The sequence below is a fragment of the Podarcis melisellensis genome, assembly GCF_964234715.1.
Source record: "Podarcis melisellensis genome assembly, chromosome: 6".
NCBI lineage: Eukaryota > Metazoa > Chordata > Lepidosauria > Squamata > Lacertidae > Podarcis > Podarcis melisellensis.
The window spans coordinates 31025434-31043553 of record NC_138538.1 but is presented as its reverse complement, the minus strand read 5'-3'; the positions used below and the strand labels follow the sequence as shown (position 1 = coordinate 31043553).

The 18120-nt window shown below is 41.4% G+C and overlaps 2 protein-coding genes across 3 annotated transcripts in view; one reads left to right on the top strand and one right to left on the bottom strand.

The window, feature by feature from the left end:
- The window catches only part of MMP24 (matrix metallopeptidase 24), a 32849-nt gene extending 27706 nt beyond the window's left edge, over positions 1-5143 (top strand). For both annotated transcript variants that reach the window (XM_081914422.1, XM_081914423.1), the window contains exons 6-9: positions 1248-1462; positions 2391-2529; positions 2680-2946; positions 3447-5143. In XM_081914422.1, coding sequence (XP_081770548.1) covers positions 1248-1462; positions 2391-2529; positions 2680-2946; positions 3447-3784 — 959 coding nt within the window. In that variant the 3' untranslated portion in view covers positions 3785-5143. The remainder of the gene's footprint in view (positions 1-1247; positions 1463-2390; positions 2530-2679; positions 2947-3446) is intronic.
- Positions 5144-7521: 2378 nt separating this feature from the next.
- EIF6 (eukaryotic translation initiation factor 6) lies at positions 7522-18089 on the bottom strand. The gene is made up of 7 exons (XM_081914479.1): positions 17880-18089; positions 15656-15741; positions 14232-14407; positions 13234-13410; positions 11383-11564; positions 8375-9875; positions 7522-8335 (listed from the first exon to the last, which is right to left on the bottom strand). The coding sequence occupies exons 1-6, from the start codon at positions 17984-17986 to the stop codon at positions 9866-9868; spliced, it is 738 nt and encodes a 245-aa protein (XP_081770605.1). The 5' UTR covers positions 17987-18089; the 3' UTR covers positions 7522-8335; positions 8375-9865.
- Positions 18090-18120: the final 31 nt, after the last annotated feature.

Below are 18120 nucleotides of genomic sequence, written 5' to 3'. Positions count from 1 at the left end.
CATATGACCTTAATGCCTAGTCTCAGTTAGCTCAAGAGTACCAGGGGCTGGCTAGATTGCCAATGCAGTCAGTGTCTTGGCAATCGTCAGAGGCGGATGCGTGTATGAGATACTTCAGTGGCCTAATGAGGATACTAGAATGCAGGAAAATAAATTGGTAAGAATTTACCATGTGTGAATCAGCCCTCTTTATCATGCTGCCAAGTTGCCGGGGTGCAGAGTGGGGAGAGACTTATGATACACCCAGTGCAGTTGTGTGGTTAAATGGTCACCTGTATCCAACCAGATACACTACTCCTTTTGCAAAGGGCCCAACACTTTTTTCTTTGGCTCCAGCCTGAGACAGCTTCAATTTGCAGAATCTGGAGCTGGCTCCTACTGCTCACCACCTGAAAATAGCCACTTCCACCTTATACACCTCTCCTGACTCCAGCTATAGGACATTCCTTTACAAGGTTTGTGGCGAAGGGATACAAAGTATATGTATAAACTATGTGAATTTGACGTATGCTTTTGCAGAGGGTTGCCTCTGAGGGCCTTATTGTTATGCAGTGAGAGCAGTTACCTCTCATTGGGATTTTAGATCCTGATATTCTATACAGCAGATACAACAGCAAATTTTGGAAACAGCAACCTAGACAAGCGGAACTTTAAAAACCTAGATTACTTGGGGGGGAACCTTCAGGTTAGACTCTTGGATTAAGTTTTTGAGGTACTGGGATGCAAAGGAGTAAAATAGAGTGGCTTTGGGGACAAGTTAGAGTCTTATCATTTATTAGATTTTCTACCTATCCTTGACCATGAGGTCCAGGGTAGGAAAGAGATCTAATAATAATTAACTATGAGGTCCCAGGCAAGTGGACAGGCCAATTCCAATGCAAAGGTCAGGTGCTGTTGCTAGATGATGTTACACAAAAGTAGGAGCATGATTGGGATGAGAGAGCAGGAGACTCTTAATTTCAGGGTCTTGGGTTCAAGCCCCACATTGGAAAAAGATTCCTGCATTGCCGGGGTTGGACTAAATGACCCTCGTGATCCCTTCCAGCTCTACAGTTCTATGATTCTGTGATCTACAGCCAATAATTTTGACAGCAAGTTGAGGATGGTGATTGTGTCTGTGGTGGAAGGAAAGATTTTGAGAAAAAAATGGGAAGGAGTGTTCAAGCTTTGTGATGGTCTTTCAAATGATGGGTACAATATTCAAGAGGCTAATTAGTTTTCTCTCTTCCCTCTTTTTTATTATTTAGGCCCACCTGCTGAGCCACTGGAACCCACTAGACCTTTACCAACCCTTCCTGTTCGTAGAATCCATTCTACTTCAGAAAGAAAGCATGACAGACATTCGAGACCTCCCAGACCTCCTCTAGGAGACAGGCCTTCTACTCCAGGCAGTAAACCAAACATTTGTGATGGGAACTTCAATACTGTGGCTCTCTTCAGAGGAGAAATGTTTGTTTTTAAGGTAGTGAAAATCATCCTGTCAAGCTGTTTTCATTAATCTTTATATATTACAAATGCATGTATTATTAATTAAATGCCACCAAAATTTCTTGGTATTTTAATCTCTGCAGGTTTTTTTTTATTGGTAGATGTCTTGGTTTGAAGAAATGATAATAAAGTAGAATGTTTGTTGTGATAGCTGAAAGAATGTGTTTCCTTCAGTAACACTTAAATTAAGTGAAACTTCTTAAATCTAGGACAAAAATATATATCAATTTTTCACTTGCTTCCAAATGAGCTCTGCAGATGTAGTTCCTGTTTTCAGCATTTGTCCTGATCAAGGAATCTTCTCTAGTATTCCAGAATTCTACCTTCTTAATGAACAGTGTGTGTATATCAGACGTGTGTGAGACTCTTTGGATTGTATTCAATTATCTTTTACTCAGAGTAGACCCACTGGTCTGCTCAGAGTAAAAGATGAACACATCCCTCTGTGATTCACTCTGGTGCTGCTACTGAATTTTATTTTGAGACTTTAAACATATGTTTTTCATGTTTAAACGTATCGTACATAATAAAGTACACTATTATTTTGTCTGGGGTAATGATTTGGTCGCAGGAATAGCGAGAGAAGTTCTGAGCAGGGCAGGAAATTACAGCTTTTTGAGGTGGCAGTTAGTGGTCCTCTTTGGCATTTTTTTGAGGTGTCAGTTATTGCTTAGTAAGACTGGTTTTTTTTATGACTGGTGCCGAATATAAGATAACAAAGCAGAGGAGGAGTCTAATTCTGCCTGAGAGGAACACCGAGTGATCTGAAAGTTAAAGGGATGTCTGACGTTAGTAAATCTGTGGGTGCTGTGATATTATAAAATGAACTTCATCACTTCATGTTGGAATCTGATGTAGACATTTAACAAGACTCTTCTTTTTCCTTCTTCTTTTTCTTTTAGGACCGCTGGTTTTGGCGTCTCCGTAACAACCGAGTGCAAGAAGGCTACCCCATGCAGATTGAACAGTTCTGGAAAGGGCTCCCTGCAAAAATTGATGCTGCCTATGAAAGATCTGATGGGAAATTTGTTTTCTTTAAAGGTAAACATTTTGAGGTTGTATCCAATGCTGCGTGAGTGAACTTCCCCTTCCTGTTGTCCCCCAAACCTGCTCCAGAGGAAGGCAAAGTCTCATTGACTGTTGTTGATTATAGATGTCTTACCCACCCTCCTCTGCTGCTTTCTTGCTTAGGAGATAAATACTGGGTTTTCAAGGAGGTGACTGCAGAGCCAGGGTACCCCCACAACCTAGTGGAATTGGGCAGCTGTCTTCCCCGGGAAGGGATCGACACAGCTTTAAGGTGGGAGCCTGTAGGCAAAACCTATTTCTTCAAAGGAGACCGATATTGGAGGTATAACGAAGACAAGAGAGCAACAGATCCTGGCTACCCCAAACCCATCACTGTGTGGAAAGGAATCCCACAAGCCCCGCAAGGAGCTTTTGTTAGTAAAGAAGGCTGTAAGTATTAAGCTTATTTAGCAGCTTAGTAGTGTTTAATAATCCTCCATGTGTTGAACTTTGCATTCAGATTGTATTAAAGCCTGAACATTTATAAGATTACAGGCACATGTAGTCATGGACATTTTCTTGCCCTTATAACACGTATCCACCCACCTCAAAGTAAACTTGAGGCAGATATTTCTTTCATAGCACATGATATTCTTCCTAAACTGGGTGATTGATTGGTTTCCATCTGAGTTTTTCTCTGATTTTAATAATAATAAAAATATATATCAGTTTTTCTTATCCCCATGAATGCAAGTACAGAAGCAAAAGTTATTTTCTTTGCATAGGGTAAGATAGATTTCCCTCCCTGCTGTTATCCAATAAATATCATACAAACCATCTGTATTTCCAACATAACCACTCCTGCCATATACAGAATATTTTCTCTTCGCTGCACACCTCCAGAATATGTGAATGGCACAGAATGGAATAATATCTGTTTTCTTTTCCAGTTTATACCTACTTTTATAAAGGTAAGGAATACTGGAAGTTTGATAACCAGAGGCTGACTGTGGAGCCGGGATACCCCAGGTCAATCCTCAAAGACTGGATGGGCTGCAACCAAAAGGAGGTTGAAAGGAGCAAAGACCGGCGGCTCTCTCACGAAGATGTGGATATTATGGTGACTATAAACGATGTGCCTAGCACCGTCAATGCAATTGCAGTCGTGATCCCCTGCATTTTATCGCTGTGTATCCTTGTCCTGGTATACACAATCTTCCAGTTCAAGAACAAAGAGGTCCAGCAAAGCGTGACCTATTACAGACGACCTGTACAAGAGTGGGTATGACAGGCTCACCAGCTCGTTGGGGCTGACAAGATGGAAGAAGACTTAGACGACTATTGAGGATGGTGGCAACAGGCTGCAGACATTTTGAAAAAGGGGGAGATTGAAGGATAGCCTGCCAAACAAACATACATTCAAGAGACTTAGATGAGTCAGAGAGAATTCTGGGACTGAAAGAACAGGAACAAAATTCAATTAAACCCAGGTGGCCTTGCACGGTGGAGCCGCTTTCCTTCTGACTGACTGACTGCCTCAGTGCCGTGTATGTCTTGGTGTGACATTTTTCACCAACCCACTCAGTGAGTGTCAGAGACCTCAAGAGGAGTTTGCTTCAACCTTTTTTCAACTCACCCGAGCAATCTTCTTCAGTGCCCTCTTTCAAACCCAGCATTTGCCAGTGTAGCCAAACACCTCTCAACAAGTTGTTTTTTTCTACACTTGTCTCATCAAAAAGAGAGATAGTACTGTGGGACACAAAAGGAACACTTCAGGACCTTCTGAAGAAGACATTCTGAGGCTGAGTCATTCTGAAATATTTTAATTTATTACAGGAACCAGGCAATTACCTGGATACCGTTTTTTTCCAATACCTGCTGGTCAGATGTTTTGTACATTCATGGTAATTAGCTGATGTTCCCACTCTGCAATGGCAGACACACATAAAGAGCTCTTAGGAGATAATTCTGTGTAGACCACGACTTCAAACAGCTCTAAAGCCAGATCAAATCACAACAGCAACTAGGAACCGAAATTTGTGAATACAACCAGTCTGCAAGACTAAGCAATTGGGTTTGAACACTAACATGAATGCAGCCCTTAAAACTCTTTGTTTTTAAGAACCTGTCATGTACTAAATATTTAAATGTCATATTACCACTATTTTAAGTTGGCAACAATAAATTAATTGTTACCATTATAAGATTAAAGGCAAATTCTGTGATATTTAAGAATGTAAGAAGGCTCCTGCTGAATAATGCCAAAGGTCCATCCAGCCCAACATTGTTCTTACAGTGGCCAACCAGATGCAAGTCACAAGGACATGCAGGTTCCCCAGTGATTGGCACTCGGAAACATACCACCTTTGATACTGTATATGGTACTCTGCAAATACAAGTCCCCTTGATCCTTTTTCTTTTATAAATGGAGGCCAAGTGGCATGTACATTAGGATGCTTGATATTCTTTAACAATATTATGATGAGAATTGTAGTTGCAGTAGTGCAGGAAAGGAGTGGCATTTAGAAGGAAATTCATGTTTTTAAAATCTGATTTGTTTATTCAAGAGACACGTAATCATGAGTGGGAGGTTATCCTAAAGGTTGCAATTTAAAAACTTTAATCTGACAAATTCTCCAAAATGTATAAAGTACCGTATTTTTTGCACCATAACACTCACTTTTTTCCTCCTAGAATGCAAGGGGAAATGTCTGTGCGTGTTATGGAAGAAATGCCTACGGGTGGCATGCTTATGGATTTTCCTCCTCTAAAAACTATGTGCGTGTTATGGTTGGGTGCGTGTTATAGAGCGAAAAATACGGTAAATTGCCATATTTTATAGTATCGGTGCTTAAATGATCTTGGTGTGCCATATGTATCTTTAAAACAAGAGAGAAAGCTGCACGTATCTTTTAGGCTACTACACCGGATGGCATTCACTAGTTGTGCTCTTGATGGCCTGGTAGAAACTATCCAACTCTGCTTTCCAGGTAGGTATAAAAACTAAGTATTTCTGGTTTATTCATAGGCTAGACAAACCAAGGTGGTTTATTTTGATGCAGTATATTTTTGTCATTCCTGTTGGCAAGACATCAATCTTTTTTGCCTTTTCAGGAGATTCTCTACTTGCTGTTATGCTAGAGACCTATTGGAAATTACGGTATAGGAATGTAATAAGAGAAAAATCTTTTTGGGTTTTAATTTTTATTTTCATTATCACAAGTTCATGTTGCCAAAACTCTTCAGGACGACACCCAACACCACAGAGACCTTCCTTTCCTAAATTCCCCCAAAATCTGCTATGAAGGGTTCCCCAATCCTCTGGACCTGATTTTGAGATGGGACAATCCATTCTGCCAACTGTGTCTGTTTCTGCTAGTGACCTGATCCCAACCTTTTTTATGCCAAAATAATGGAGATGCAGGGTCCACTTGTGAGGAGAGGTGCTTATCCCATGTCCACTGACTGTGGTCTGCACATCCACTCTAGGCTTTCCACCCCCCTCAAACTGGGGCAAAAATCATGAACCATTCAAGATGGGGTTTCCATTCCCTTCCCTCCCCCACAACTATCCCAAATCCATCAAATTGGTATTATGGGTGAGACACTGGATTGTCCCAGTTTCAGCATGTAACAGTAACTAGAAGATACTTCCCTTATATTACCTTCACTTTCAGGTGAAAGTTTAGAAAAGCAAAGCCATGTCATACTTAAAAGCCGATACACTTAATACATTTGATGTTGCCTTGAAAGCTCATGCCACAAAAAGGCAGTCTGTAAGGTGCTACAGCATTTTGCCTTTTTTGCAGCTATTGATTAAGTATCAACTCAGGGGAGGAGGGCAAGCATGGTTTTTAGATAGGCCATGTTGACTTTTAGCAGTGCATGCAAGGAGTTGCTTCTGTCAACCAACATAAACCTCAGTAAATTGTGTGTGGTTTGCATGCAATCACTATTAATACAATGAACCTGAACAGATGTGAAAGTGCTACAAACAGTGAAATGCAGGTTGACAGGACTTGCTCATATGCATTTTGCCACCCCCAGATACTGATTTATATGTGAATTTAATTGTAGCACTGCAAAGGCTTCTAAGAGTTGGGCGTAGTAAAATATTCATACAAGTTGCAAGCTTGGGACTCGGCTATTCTATGGAACTCTTAATATGGTTTTGTTGTGCACCCGGGAATAACTTTCACACTATCAAGGTTTTTTTCAGCACAATTCCAAACACTTGTCCAGTAGCACCTTAGAAAACAAATAAGTTTGTTCTGGGTATAAGATTTTGTGTGCATGCACACTTCTTCAGATACCATCTGAAGTGTGCATGCAACGAAAGCTTATACCCAGAACAAACTTAGTTGGTCTCCAGGGTGCTACTGGACAATTTTTTAATTTATTTCAACTGCGTCAGACCAACACAGCTACCCACCTGAATCTAATTCCAAACACTGCTACTGTTCTGAAATTACTCACCTGAGAAGCATAAAATTTCCAGAGCAAATACTTGATATAATTTAGAAGTTGCATAACTGTCTTATGGCGATCCATTTTTGCTTTAAAAATAATTAAAATTGCCCCTAAAGCTTTATCTGCTTTAAACATCTTGGAAGCCTCCTGCTAATAGCTGAGTGGTCCCTATGTAACACATCATCAAGATCACATATGGTATTAACTAGATTTACAGTTTTGCTCCATATCTAATTCTGTCAGACTATCCACTTATTTAAAAGATGCTGCCATCATACGGACTCAATAGGATTTCATCCTTGTCTTGCAGCTCTGCTTTGAAAACACCTCCTTGCTGATACTTGATCTTACCCTAGTACCTAAATTTTTTTTATCTTAATCTATTATAATGTCCCATCTCATTATTATTTGAGTCAGATCTAAATTTGATAAAATCACATTATTTATTAATTCCTTATCTACACTGTTATGTATCTAAATCTACTTGTGTTACACTGCAAATCAACACATTTATTAAAGGAGTTTGTCATTTTGCCATACCACACAAAGTGCTCATGAAATCAAACACCAGCACATTTATTAAAGGAGTTTGTCATCTTGTCATACATTTTTAAATGAATGCTTGTCAGGACACTTGAACAGCATCTGTTGTTTCCAAACTCTCTAAAAATTTGAGACTGGCCAGTTTATTAATATTCCAATCAATCTGCCAGCTCCTAAGGTGTTACATTTCTGGTTCTCCTGGATTTCAGAGTTTTTGTTTTTTGCTATTTTCAGGAAGAAATATTTTGCTTTTCTAATCTGTTGATGGGAGCTTGTTTCTAGATTCCACACTTAAGGTGTTAAATGTATTTTCCATTTCTTCCATATTCATAATAGATTTTTTAAAAAACCAAGTAGTCTCTTTCCAACTGGTTACTGCGTAAGTTATTTGTTCCCCTTTTCTTAAACATTCTACCCATCACTTTTGCTAACATTTAAAGGCTGCTGCAGAAGGTTACATTTGCTTCACAGAGCAGTCTGGCTACTCTCAGAAAAACAGCCACATGGCAGAAGAAAATGTCTAGTCCTCTGTGCACACTCAATCTCTTAGTTGTCATCTGTGGGTCAGACAGCTAAATCAAATGCCCCTGCACTCACATCTGGGATACAGTGGTTTAGCAATTATTATTCAATGTGGCTGCACTTCAAGGCAGTCATATGGATGCTAGATATTTACAAGATGTTCCAATGCAAGCACGTATGGTGAGTGCAAGTTTTATATATATATATAAACATGCTTGAAAGCTGTTGCAGTAGGGCATTTTGCGTAACGTCAGTAAGGAAGTACTATAACTATAAAGGAGCTTTCAATAGCCTATGCTAAGAACTTGTTACCTTTTATTTATTTATTACTGCCTTGGACCACTACAGTTCATAAAGAAAATATGTTGTGAGCTGAACAATTTATTGTCACACTAGATTCCCTTAACATCATCAACATGTTAAGAACTGCAAAACCCCACTATTGTGGGAGGTGGGGAAAGTAATGTATTTGGGAAATAAATGTAAGCAAATAGTGTAAGACTGGAGGATTAAATGTGTAATCCAGGAGCAAGAAACCCGTGGCCCTCTAGATGTTATTGAACTCCCAACTCCTGCCAGCCTAGCCAATAATCAGAGATGATGAGAGCTGTATATTTGAACTGTCTGGAGGATCAAAGATTCCCCACTCCAGTGTAATACACCTTCAGCTGCTTTTAACTTGCACCATGCTTCATTACTGGGATGTGTTTGAGCTAGATGTAGTAAAACATGGAGTAGAGCGTGCTGGATCACCTTACAGAGGAAGACAAGAGTGATTTTGCGATAGCCAGGAACAATGAGAAAAGACAGATGGCACAATTGAAACAGGTACTTTGGCCAGTAAATTGCAGCAGGGGAAAAAAAGCTATGAAATCATAAAGTAGCTATGGAAAGCTTTCAAGTAAAAGCTAAATTGTTTAACAAAACATGTGTTCTTTCAAAACTCTTAAGTTTGATGCAGCCCTTATCCCTTATATTGAATTCCAGTATCAATATCCAGAACAACGGTTTCTAGCTTTAAGGTTTATTAGTTTTAACTGCCTTTGGCATTAAGCCTCAACCAAGTGACACCATCACCTGCTTCCAAGGATTGCTTCTATCGCTGCGCAACAAAGCAGAGCCTCATAAGAGGCTTAAGATACAGGTTGCAAAGTAGTTTCTTATGACTGAATTGTTAAGGAAGTGTGCATTCAACGAAGAGGTCAAAATAAATTATTTCCACCCAGGCTATTTCCTCTAAAGTAAAGGCTCTTCATAACTTCAGCAGATGGATGGATTGGTCTTTCACCTGGTCTTCCTCCACAGATAAAGGCCAGTGTCATTTCAGAGAACTGCTAGCACATGTTGGCTTTACAGAATTATAGGAATATGGCAAAAAGCTCCATGGCTTATTTCAATCCTTTTAACAGGCAGTGTCTGACTACCAAATTTACATAAGACAGCTACATTAATCTAGGCTGTAGGCTATGTAAAAATGATCCAGTAGAATTCCCAGCTGTGTCTGATCGAGAAATGATAGCTGGTTCAGGCACATGCCGGTGAATGCAGAAGGAGAGAACCATTTTTTTAAAACCATTATTACATGTAATGACATCTTTAAACATTTTTCTAAAACATACACTCACAATTTGAAAATTATGAATGAAAGCAGGCCATATTAGCAGAAGTAACAAAAAGGGGCACAGGTGTGTAACATTGTAGTTTAGAAATGCTGATTGTTGTATATCCTTCCTGGTCTAGGTCTGCAGAGTAATAAACAGAGCATTTACTTCAGTGAGCAATCAAGATCATAATCTGGCCTTCAGTGCTTCTGTGGTGGTCAGGAAGCAGCAGATCATGTCAAGCTAAAAAAGGAAACAGAAATGAAGGTTAGCCAAAAATACTTTTGGGGCTCCAGCAAGGCTGTCTTATTTTCATCTCCGTAATCTAAAAAACCAGGCAAGGTGCAACAGAGAATTCAAAACCTGTCACACTAATTGGACTGCATTGTGAAGGTCACTAACTGGATGCATGTAGAAATATCAGCTATACAGCCATGTCAGTACAGTGGTGCCCCGCAAGACGAATGCCTCGCAAGACAGAAAACCTGCTAGACGAAAGGGTTTTCCGTTTTGGAGGTGCTTCGCAAAACGAATTTCCTATGGGCTTGCTTCGCAAGACGAAAATGTCTTGCGAGTTCCTGCGGGGTTTTTTTCCTCCCCCCCTTTTCCCCAGGCCGCTAAGCCGCTTAACAGCTGATCCGCCAAGCCGCTTATCAGCTGATCCGCTAAGCCGCTAATCAGCTGATCCGCTTATCAGCTGATCCGCTAAGCCGCTAATAGGCTTGCTTCCCAAGACGAACGAAACGCAAGATGAAGAGACTCGCGGAACAGATTCTTTTCGTCTTGCGAGGCACCACTGTACTGAATTCTCACAATGGTCAGGAGATTAGACATGCCACATAAAGGCAAAGAGTACAGTGGCCTCCCACTTTATTCACTGCCCCTTTTGGCCATTCTGTAAGCCAGTAGCAAAGCACAATGTGCTCACACAGGTAGCAGATGCACGAGAAGCTGCAAGGTTTTTTTAAAAAAAACTGACAAAGTTTATTATTGTTGAATCGAGTCGTGGATCAAGTCACTGCAAATATTAATTACAGGCACTTTGCCTGGATACACACTCACACACATCCCACTTGCATGCCTCACAATCTTTTTTCAACACAAAATCAATGTTTACGCGGGTCGTCACAAAATAAATAGGCCTTGCCTCACTCTGGGCTGCTGCCTGGAAGTTGCTCTGGGCTGCTGCCTTGAGTGAGGGAAGGTGGCCTTTCACTGGCCAGCATCATGGGGCAGGAGGTGCCTTCTCCCCACCCCTACACACCCATCCTGGCAACAGTTCTGCTGGGCGTCCTTCTCAGCCCTCGTCCTCTGTGGCCATCCACCACCACGTGTACTAGCTCCCCTTAGGCAGTGGCCCCAAACGATTTCCAGGATGAGTCTCTCTCTTGCTCCTCCCTGCGCTCCCCCCCCCATTAAAGTGGTTTGCTCCCCACTTTATGCAATTTCACTTATGTGCATGGGCCCCCAAAATGTAACCCTCATGTAAGGGGAGTGAAAATGGTGAGTGGGATATATAGAAAAATGATGAATTTGCAAATGATGAAAGTGGTACTAGAACTTCCAGCAGATCAGTTTCACAGACCGTGACAAGCAGGTGAAAGTACTGAGACAACTGAAGAAAATGAACTATAATCACCACCATTTGTGATTAATCACAGGAAAGTTATAATAAGCAAAATGAGAATCCAGGCAGTCACCGACCTTGAGGCATTTACTGGATTTGCGAGAAAACAAGTGTCAAACCTACCTGTCAATCAAAGAATCTCTCATAGTAGTAGCAATGGTACTTGGCTGTGATTCGTTGAGTTTAAAGACACTCTCAATAACAGATAACTCTGTGCTGGTTGTGTCCAGGCCACAGAAGGCACACCAGTCATTCACAACCATTCCAGCTGCAATCACCTCACTGCCACGGTTAACAGTTCCAGCCTGGTAAAAAAGAGAGAGACCTTCATGACAGTACCTCTGGCTAAGAGAGATTTTCCCCCCCATGCTCATCTATAATGGCAATACCCAATGCACTAACATCAGAGTTATTACCTCCCACCACCTAGGATTAGATATATTATAAGCCAGAAGTAAAGTATATGTAACTGATAATTTAGTTTGGAACCAGTAGCCTTGAATACTTTTTAGTGGAAAGGCAGGATAAAAATATTTTAAGTAAAATATTTGAAAAGGCAATAGAAGCCAAGCCCTCCAGAACCAGGAAGGCATATGTAAGTTACCTCTTTATGTTTTATCATTATTTCAAAAATATAGCCCAGCATTCAGAAATGTCAGAAAAGCCAGGCCCCAATTCTCCACCCCACAATTCTCATTGAGTGGCCTTGGGGAAACCACTGGGTCTTTGCAAACAATTTACAGCACAAGTGCTCATCTACTGTGTGGAATTTAAACACAGGGTGTGTTTCTGTTCTGGGATTCTGCATTTCCACACCCCACTCCACGTAGGCTCCAACTACACATAACATATATTTCTCCATGTTATTCTCCACTTGTTTCAATCCTTTAAGACTGGAACCAGCTCCGCCTATGCAGAAAATGGGTGGCTTAACCCCTTACAGCTTAAAACCACACTATGTCAGCTTTCCCCCCCCCCCCAAGCTTGGGGGACAAATATACCGGTACATGTAAGGTATGGAAACTTCGTATCACAACCCCATCCCCTGACTCCCATGGCTGAGAAAGCAACTTGCTAAGAAGGGACAAAGAGGATAGAGTTAACCTCATTTTCCTCACACCCACTTTTGCTCAGAAACAGGCTACCCTGGCTGCTAATATGTAGAAATAATCATCAATATATGCAATCAACTTAACTGTTAATGTACACATCACTTTTCAGTGTTAGCTATAGTAACTGATAGGATTCTCTTTACAGTGTGTGGATTCTAAAAGGCAGACAATTTGGGTAAGTGAAGAGTTGAATCAAAAGAAGTTTGGCACTCCAAAGTTCTCTTTACAGAATTCCAGGAGAAGTAGCATCAAAAGCTTTTATCCCTTTTAAGTCAGTTTCTTAAGAGAGGTACTTGTCAAATAGCTCTAGACTGATCCTTTTGAAACCAATTATAATCACTAACACTGTATGCAGCCAATGTAACAATGGCACTCTGACATTTTTCATTTAATCAATGTTATTCCCAAAGCACATTTCAAACCCCTCTCCCCAAGACAGTCTAAAACACTCAGTCTTGGATGTCTTTCAAGTCATTAAGCATTTCTTGTTAATGTAAACATTCACTCAAATTCTTCATTGCTCTTCATATTCTTCTCCCCACCCTTTCTCCTAGTATACACATTTTTCTGTTTTGGGAAAAGAGAGTACTCTTGTGCTTTTATACATTGCCTAGCATCATACTAAGAAATAGTTTAACTTAGGAATGGTTAGAACTGGCGTTAGAAAGTGATTTTGTGTTTTGAATTGGCCAGGGTAAATACATAAATACAGAGGGTATGGTCTCTGATCTCAGTCTTCTGAGACCACTAGGTGTGGGGGGCGGCAGCAGCAGACAACTCAAACTCAGCCTGTTAACTTCTTCACAGTGTAAGAAAACTGGGCACTCCCAAAAAAATAATAATCAGCAGAAAGAGTAGTTACCACAAGTGGGACTTGTAGCAATGAGGAGAGCTCATCCTGGTCTTCAATGGAAGTCTTGGGGTGCACAAGTCCTCCCTGGTTGCTGAAAGCACAATAACTTCCCACCAACACTTGTTCTGCTACTGTCTGCCTAAATACTTCCACTTTTAGTACATCTGCTAAAATCTCTTCTGTCTCCTGTAAAAAAAATGCGAAATGTTTAAAACCAGCACTGTGAACACATCAAACCTTTCCTAATTAAAAGCAAATGCCATATCAATTTATCTCATTAAGAAATGTACACATGTTCGCAATATTAATATAAAGGCCTTTTTGAGAACTAAACTCTCAGTTTAATAAACAAAAACCACCACTCATGTTTAGAAGAGCCTGTGTTTAGATACTGGCCATGGAAGGGCTGTTGCTCTGTGCCAGTGCACCACCAGAGACATGCAGAAGGTCTCAGATTCAATTCAGGGCTGAGGAAGACTCCTGCCTTCAACCATGGACAGCCACTGCCAGTCAGTGTAGACAGTACTGACTTCTGTGAACCAATAAAATAAAACAGCTTCCTAGGTTGCTAGGTGATTTCAACTGAGCATGATCAGTTTCCATTGCCTCTGACCATAGAATCTCAAGTCAGTAGTGATCAACAGCACACAGCATGTAGTTCTTACTGCTAGAAGGAAAGCCATATTAAAAGCATTTACTACAACTAGAATGGAAGGGCAGTATAGAAATTTAATAAAATAAAAAATAATAGTTTAAATGATAACTCCTTTCTTCCATTCCGCCAAGTGCCTCTGTAACTATGTCTCTGGCATCCTGCCTTCCAGTTGTTGTAAAATTCAGCTGATGGTGTCAAGAGCCTGGAAGAGAGGATGCCAAAGTTCGCAGGCAGCTCAGCTACTGAACCTTGTGTGGAAGAAGGAGGCTCCTTTAACTACTATCACTACTTAACGTAAGTAGCGGTAGCATGCCAATTTCCGAAAAATTCAGATCAAAATAAACTCATTTACTCTGTCAATGTCTGGATGGACAAGTGCTACATAGTCATTGCACGTAGTGACATTGCCCAAGGCAGAGAGGCGCTCCTCCACTCGCTGAATTCGTACGGAGTCTGGAAGACTGTTTCGGATGTGCTGAAGCTCCTGGTCCGTGGTATTGTTTGGGACTAACAAGCCATGCCGGTTTCCTAAAAGTAAAGGGATGGGGGAGAAAAGAGACACAATTCAAGATTCAGAAGTAACAGGTCTTTCATTTTCTTTCTCCCCCAAACCTGGATGCCATAAAGCAATGAATGAAAAAAATCACTGGTTGAGTTTACAGGTCATAGTAAACAATACTTAACTGTTTACCATGAACACACAGATGGCTTCACTCCTCCCCTAGTGGTAGCAGAAACAAAGCATGATCCCTGGCTTATGTAGGGACTGGGATGTGTAGTTTCTTTTGCTCAAACAATTGGGAAGACAAGAACAAACTGACTTAAGATCATAGTTTGTTTGAAGAAACACAAACAGCCACTACCCAGAAAACAAATCCTGGGATCATGGTTTGAAGCTCCCATTTGCACTAGGGGAGAAGAAAAGTGGGGCCACCTGCATGTTCACAGTAAACTATTAACTGTGTGAACTCTGCCACAGAATCACAGAAATGGATCTAACCCAACTTCCTGTGACACCTTTCTTGCTTTTAATGGAGTACAGAAATGCATTCACAAAGCAAATAACTACAGACACCGAATGCAAGTAAACTAAGCCATATACTCCCACCCTAGTATAGGGTCACCGAATACTCATTCAGATATGTAAAATTTTATATAATAAATGCAATATATCTAGCTAACAAACTAGTGCCAGAAGAACTAAATTCTTAACTTACATAACTTAAAACAAGTTTATATTATTTTTTAAAAAATATATCGTCTTTCTGCTAGGTAACAGGTTTCTAAGGTACAAAAAAACATTTTTTTTAAATAGAAAGCAGTGAAAATAGTCTCCACCTTTAATTTTTATTCCTGGACCTGGAGTACCTCCTCTTGGGAATTGGACATTCTGCAGCTGCTAGATATTCCTGCAAACAGTGGTGACTTAAGTCGCAAGAGGACAGTGATATTAGCTATCTGCTTCCCAGCTCTTAGATAACATTATGTAAGAGTGCTTTAACAGTAATAATAACAGTATACTACCATCAGTTCACATTGCTGTTTACTGTTAATATTAATATTGTCTGAAAATTATTTTTCTCTTCCTTTTTCCATCCAGGTCAGTGTTGTCTACACTGACCAGTGGCAGCTTTCCAGAGTTTCAGGCAGGGGACATTCCCTGCCCTACCTGAAGATGGTGGAGATTGAATCTGGGAAGCAGATGCTGTATCACTGAGCTACAGCATTTATATTTTAAGAAGGATTAAGATAACCCAATTGGAGAATGCAACTTACCCACACACATTCTGCCAATGATTCGACATCCGGCAATTGAAGCATGAACTACAGGGATTGTATCCGAAAGCTCCCCTTCAAAAACACTAAAGCACAGCAGAATGAAAATTGTAAAACGGTACCAAATTCAACATGACTACATTGTCAAGGACTCAAATAAAGGAGAAACTTTCACAAGGATAGTCAGTCACATTAGCCTCTTTCAGCAAATACAAATAGCTCTCGCAGCATCTTAACCAGTAACAGATTTATCCTGGCATATGGCTTTATTGTGGCATAAACCAACATGGCATGACATGAGCTTGTTGCTAAACTGGAAGAACAATTTATCAATTGAAGAGGCAAACAGCCTTTGATGAAAACAGACAAACCAACCAACGATAAAGGGTCAGTGACTCTTTTTCAATGCTGGAGATGGACTCTGAACTCCATTCCATCTCTTGCCATTCTCCAAGGCTCAAAAAAAGAAGAGAAGATACTAAATTGCAGGTATATAACAGCAACAATTTATTTCTTATACCCCACCCATCTGACTGGGTTGCCGCAGCCACTATGGGCAGCTTCCAACAAAACACAGGGGTCGATGACGCATCAAACATTAAAAGCTTCCCCAAACAAGGGCTGCCTTCAGATGTCTATGAAAAGTCATACAGCTGTTTATCACTTTAACATCTGACGGGAGAAAGTTACATAAAGCCAAAACGTTGCTACAGCTCCTTTACAGATCCTTTCTGGGCCCGCCTCCCTCCTCATTCATTCCCCTTGAAAGAGTGCAATCCAAACTCCTCAGAGCCCTTCTACAAGTTCCTAGATGCATTTCAAACGCATGGGTCAGACTAAAAACAGGGATGATGAAGCTCATATCAGTCTAACATCAATATATAAGTGGCTAACTCTGAAACTGCTCCCCTGAGGAATAGCCCCATTGATTCTGAGCGATCAGTTTCAGTCTGGCTGGCAGACAGCAATCTTAAACACTCTTCAGAAACTGGGCCTTGCTCCCCAAGCCCTCATAACTATGGGTCCTTGGCCAAGCTAGATCCATGGTTAGGCAAATAATCATGGATATAGAGAGACAATAGAGTCCTATTGTACAAGGGTCCCCGATTATAAAATCATAGAAAATGGGAGATAAGTAGCCGCTCCAGCTACATATCTCTTATTTCCTCGCATCCAGAAAAACAAGAAGGGCTTTCACTCTTGCTAGAAGCTTGGCCTTGCCCTCACCGGTTCTGGAAGGCTCCTATAGAAGAGTCCCATACGCACAGAGACTTTGTGCCTGCTCATTAGGGGAAACAGGAAGCCCCGACCATATATTTTTTAGATGTCCTTTTTACACTGAGATTCATAGAGACACCATTCATCCTTTGCTGAAGAGGCTCGCCAATCTTTCAGACAAGTTTAAAGTTAAGTCTCTCCTCTTAGGCAAAGACCAGAAGACGACCTGCCTGGTAGCCAGATTCTGCTCCCAGATTTGTAGGCACAAATCTAGAATAAAATAGCTTACTAGGGAAAAGCTTAAGTCGCCCTTTGGGGCGCCTCAGGGTCAATTTTTATGGTAGCCCAAATCTCAGTTTTACAGGTTATGTATATATCTCAATTTTAACTCATGAGCTACTGCTGCAATCCAATCTAATTGTATATTTTATCTTTATGAACACTATTTTTATTGTGTTATGCGAGCTGGTCTTTGACCTTAATAAATTATCTCATCTGAGGGGAGGGCGTGCCACTGGGGGGGGGTGTGACTACTGAGAAGGCCTCCTCGCAACGAGGAAACAGCCAGAAGGCCCTCAGTGTCCTTCGGATATACAGGGCGCTGGCCATTTAGGGCTTTAATGGTCATCACCAGTACTTTGAGTGGTGCTTGGAAACAGGCCGAGAGAGCCAATAATAGATCTTTTAGGACTGGTGTGATGTGGTCCCACAGTCACCAGTGCGGAAGCTGCACTGGGGATTAAGAACAGTTCAAAACCTGCCACCCATAACTTGCCCGGGGCCTTAATGGATTCCCTCATAGTTTTAGCAATATTCGGGTGGGGGGGCAGGGAAAGAAGCCCGGCTGCCGAGCGGCAGCTTCCTTTTCAGGGGCCAGGCCTGGCTCCTGGTTTCAGGGTCCGAGTCCGGAGTTCGAAGGGCAGGAGAAAAGGGTGACAGAAATAGCCTGGAGAGACTCGAGGTGCGGCCAGGGTGAGAGGAAGGCCTTTTTGGGGGGGGGTGTTACCTGTAGAAGCCCTCTGAGCCCCCGATGGCCACCAGGCAGTAGGCGTTCGTGAGCTTGGCGAAACAGCCGATCTCGTTGTTATTCTCGAAGCTGGCCCGCACCGCCATTGCTGTCAAGAAAGCAGAGAGAAATAGGGAAACCGCCCAACGTCGCCCTCCGTCCGTTGCCTCAGACACGCGGACAGGCCGCAAGCCCCGTCGCCCGGAAACGCGCCGCGACGTCACTTCCGCTTCTTCACAGT

Bases quoted from the DNA above. Each gene is read 5' to 3' on its own strand.
- EIF6 (XM_081914479.1), bottom strand. From the start codon at position 17,986: ATGGCGGTGCGGGCCAGCTTCGAGAATAACAACGAGATCGGCTGTTTC. The intron at 14,408-15,655 runs GTAAGTTGCATT...CTTTACTTTTAG, and splicing joins CATTGGCAGAATGTGTGTGG to GAAACCGGCATGGCTTGTTA. The intron at 11,565-13,233 runs GTAACTACTCTT...CTTTTTTACCAG, and splicing joins TGCTACAAGTCCCACTTGTG to GCTGGAACTGTTAACCGTGG.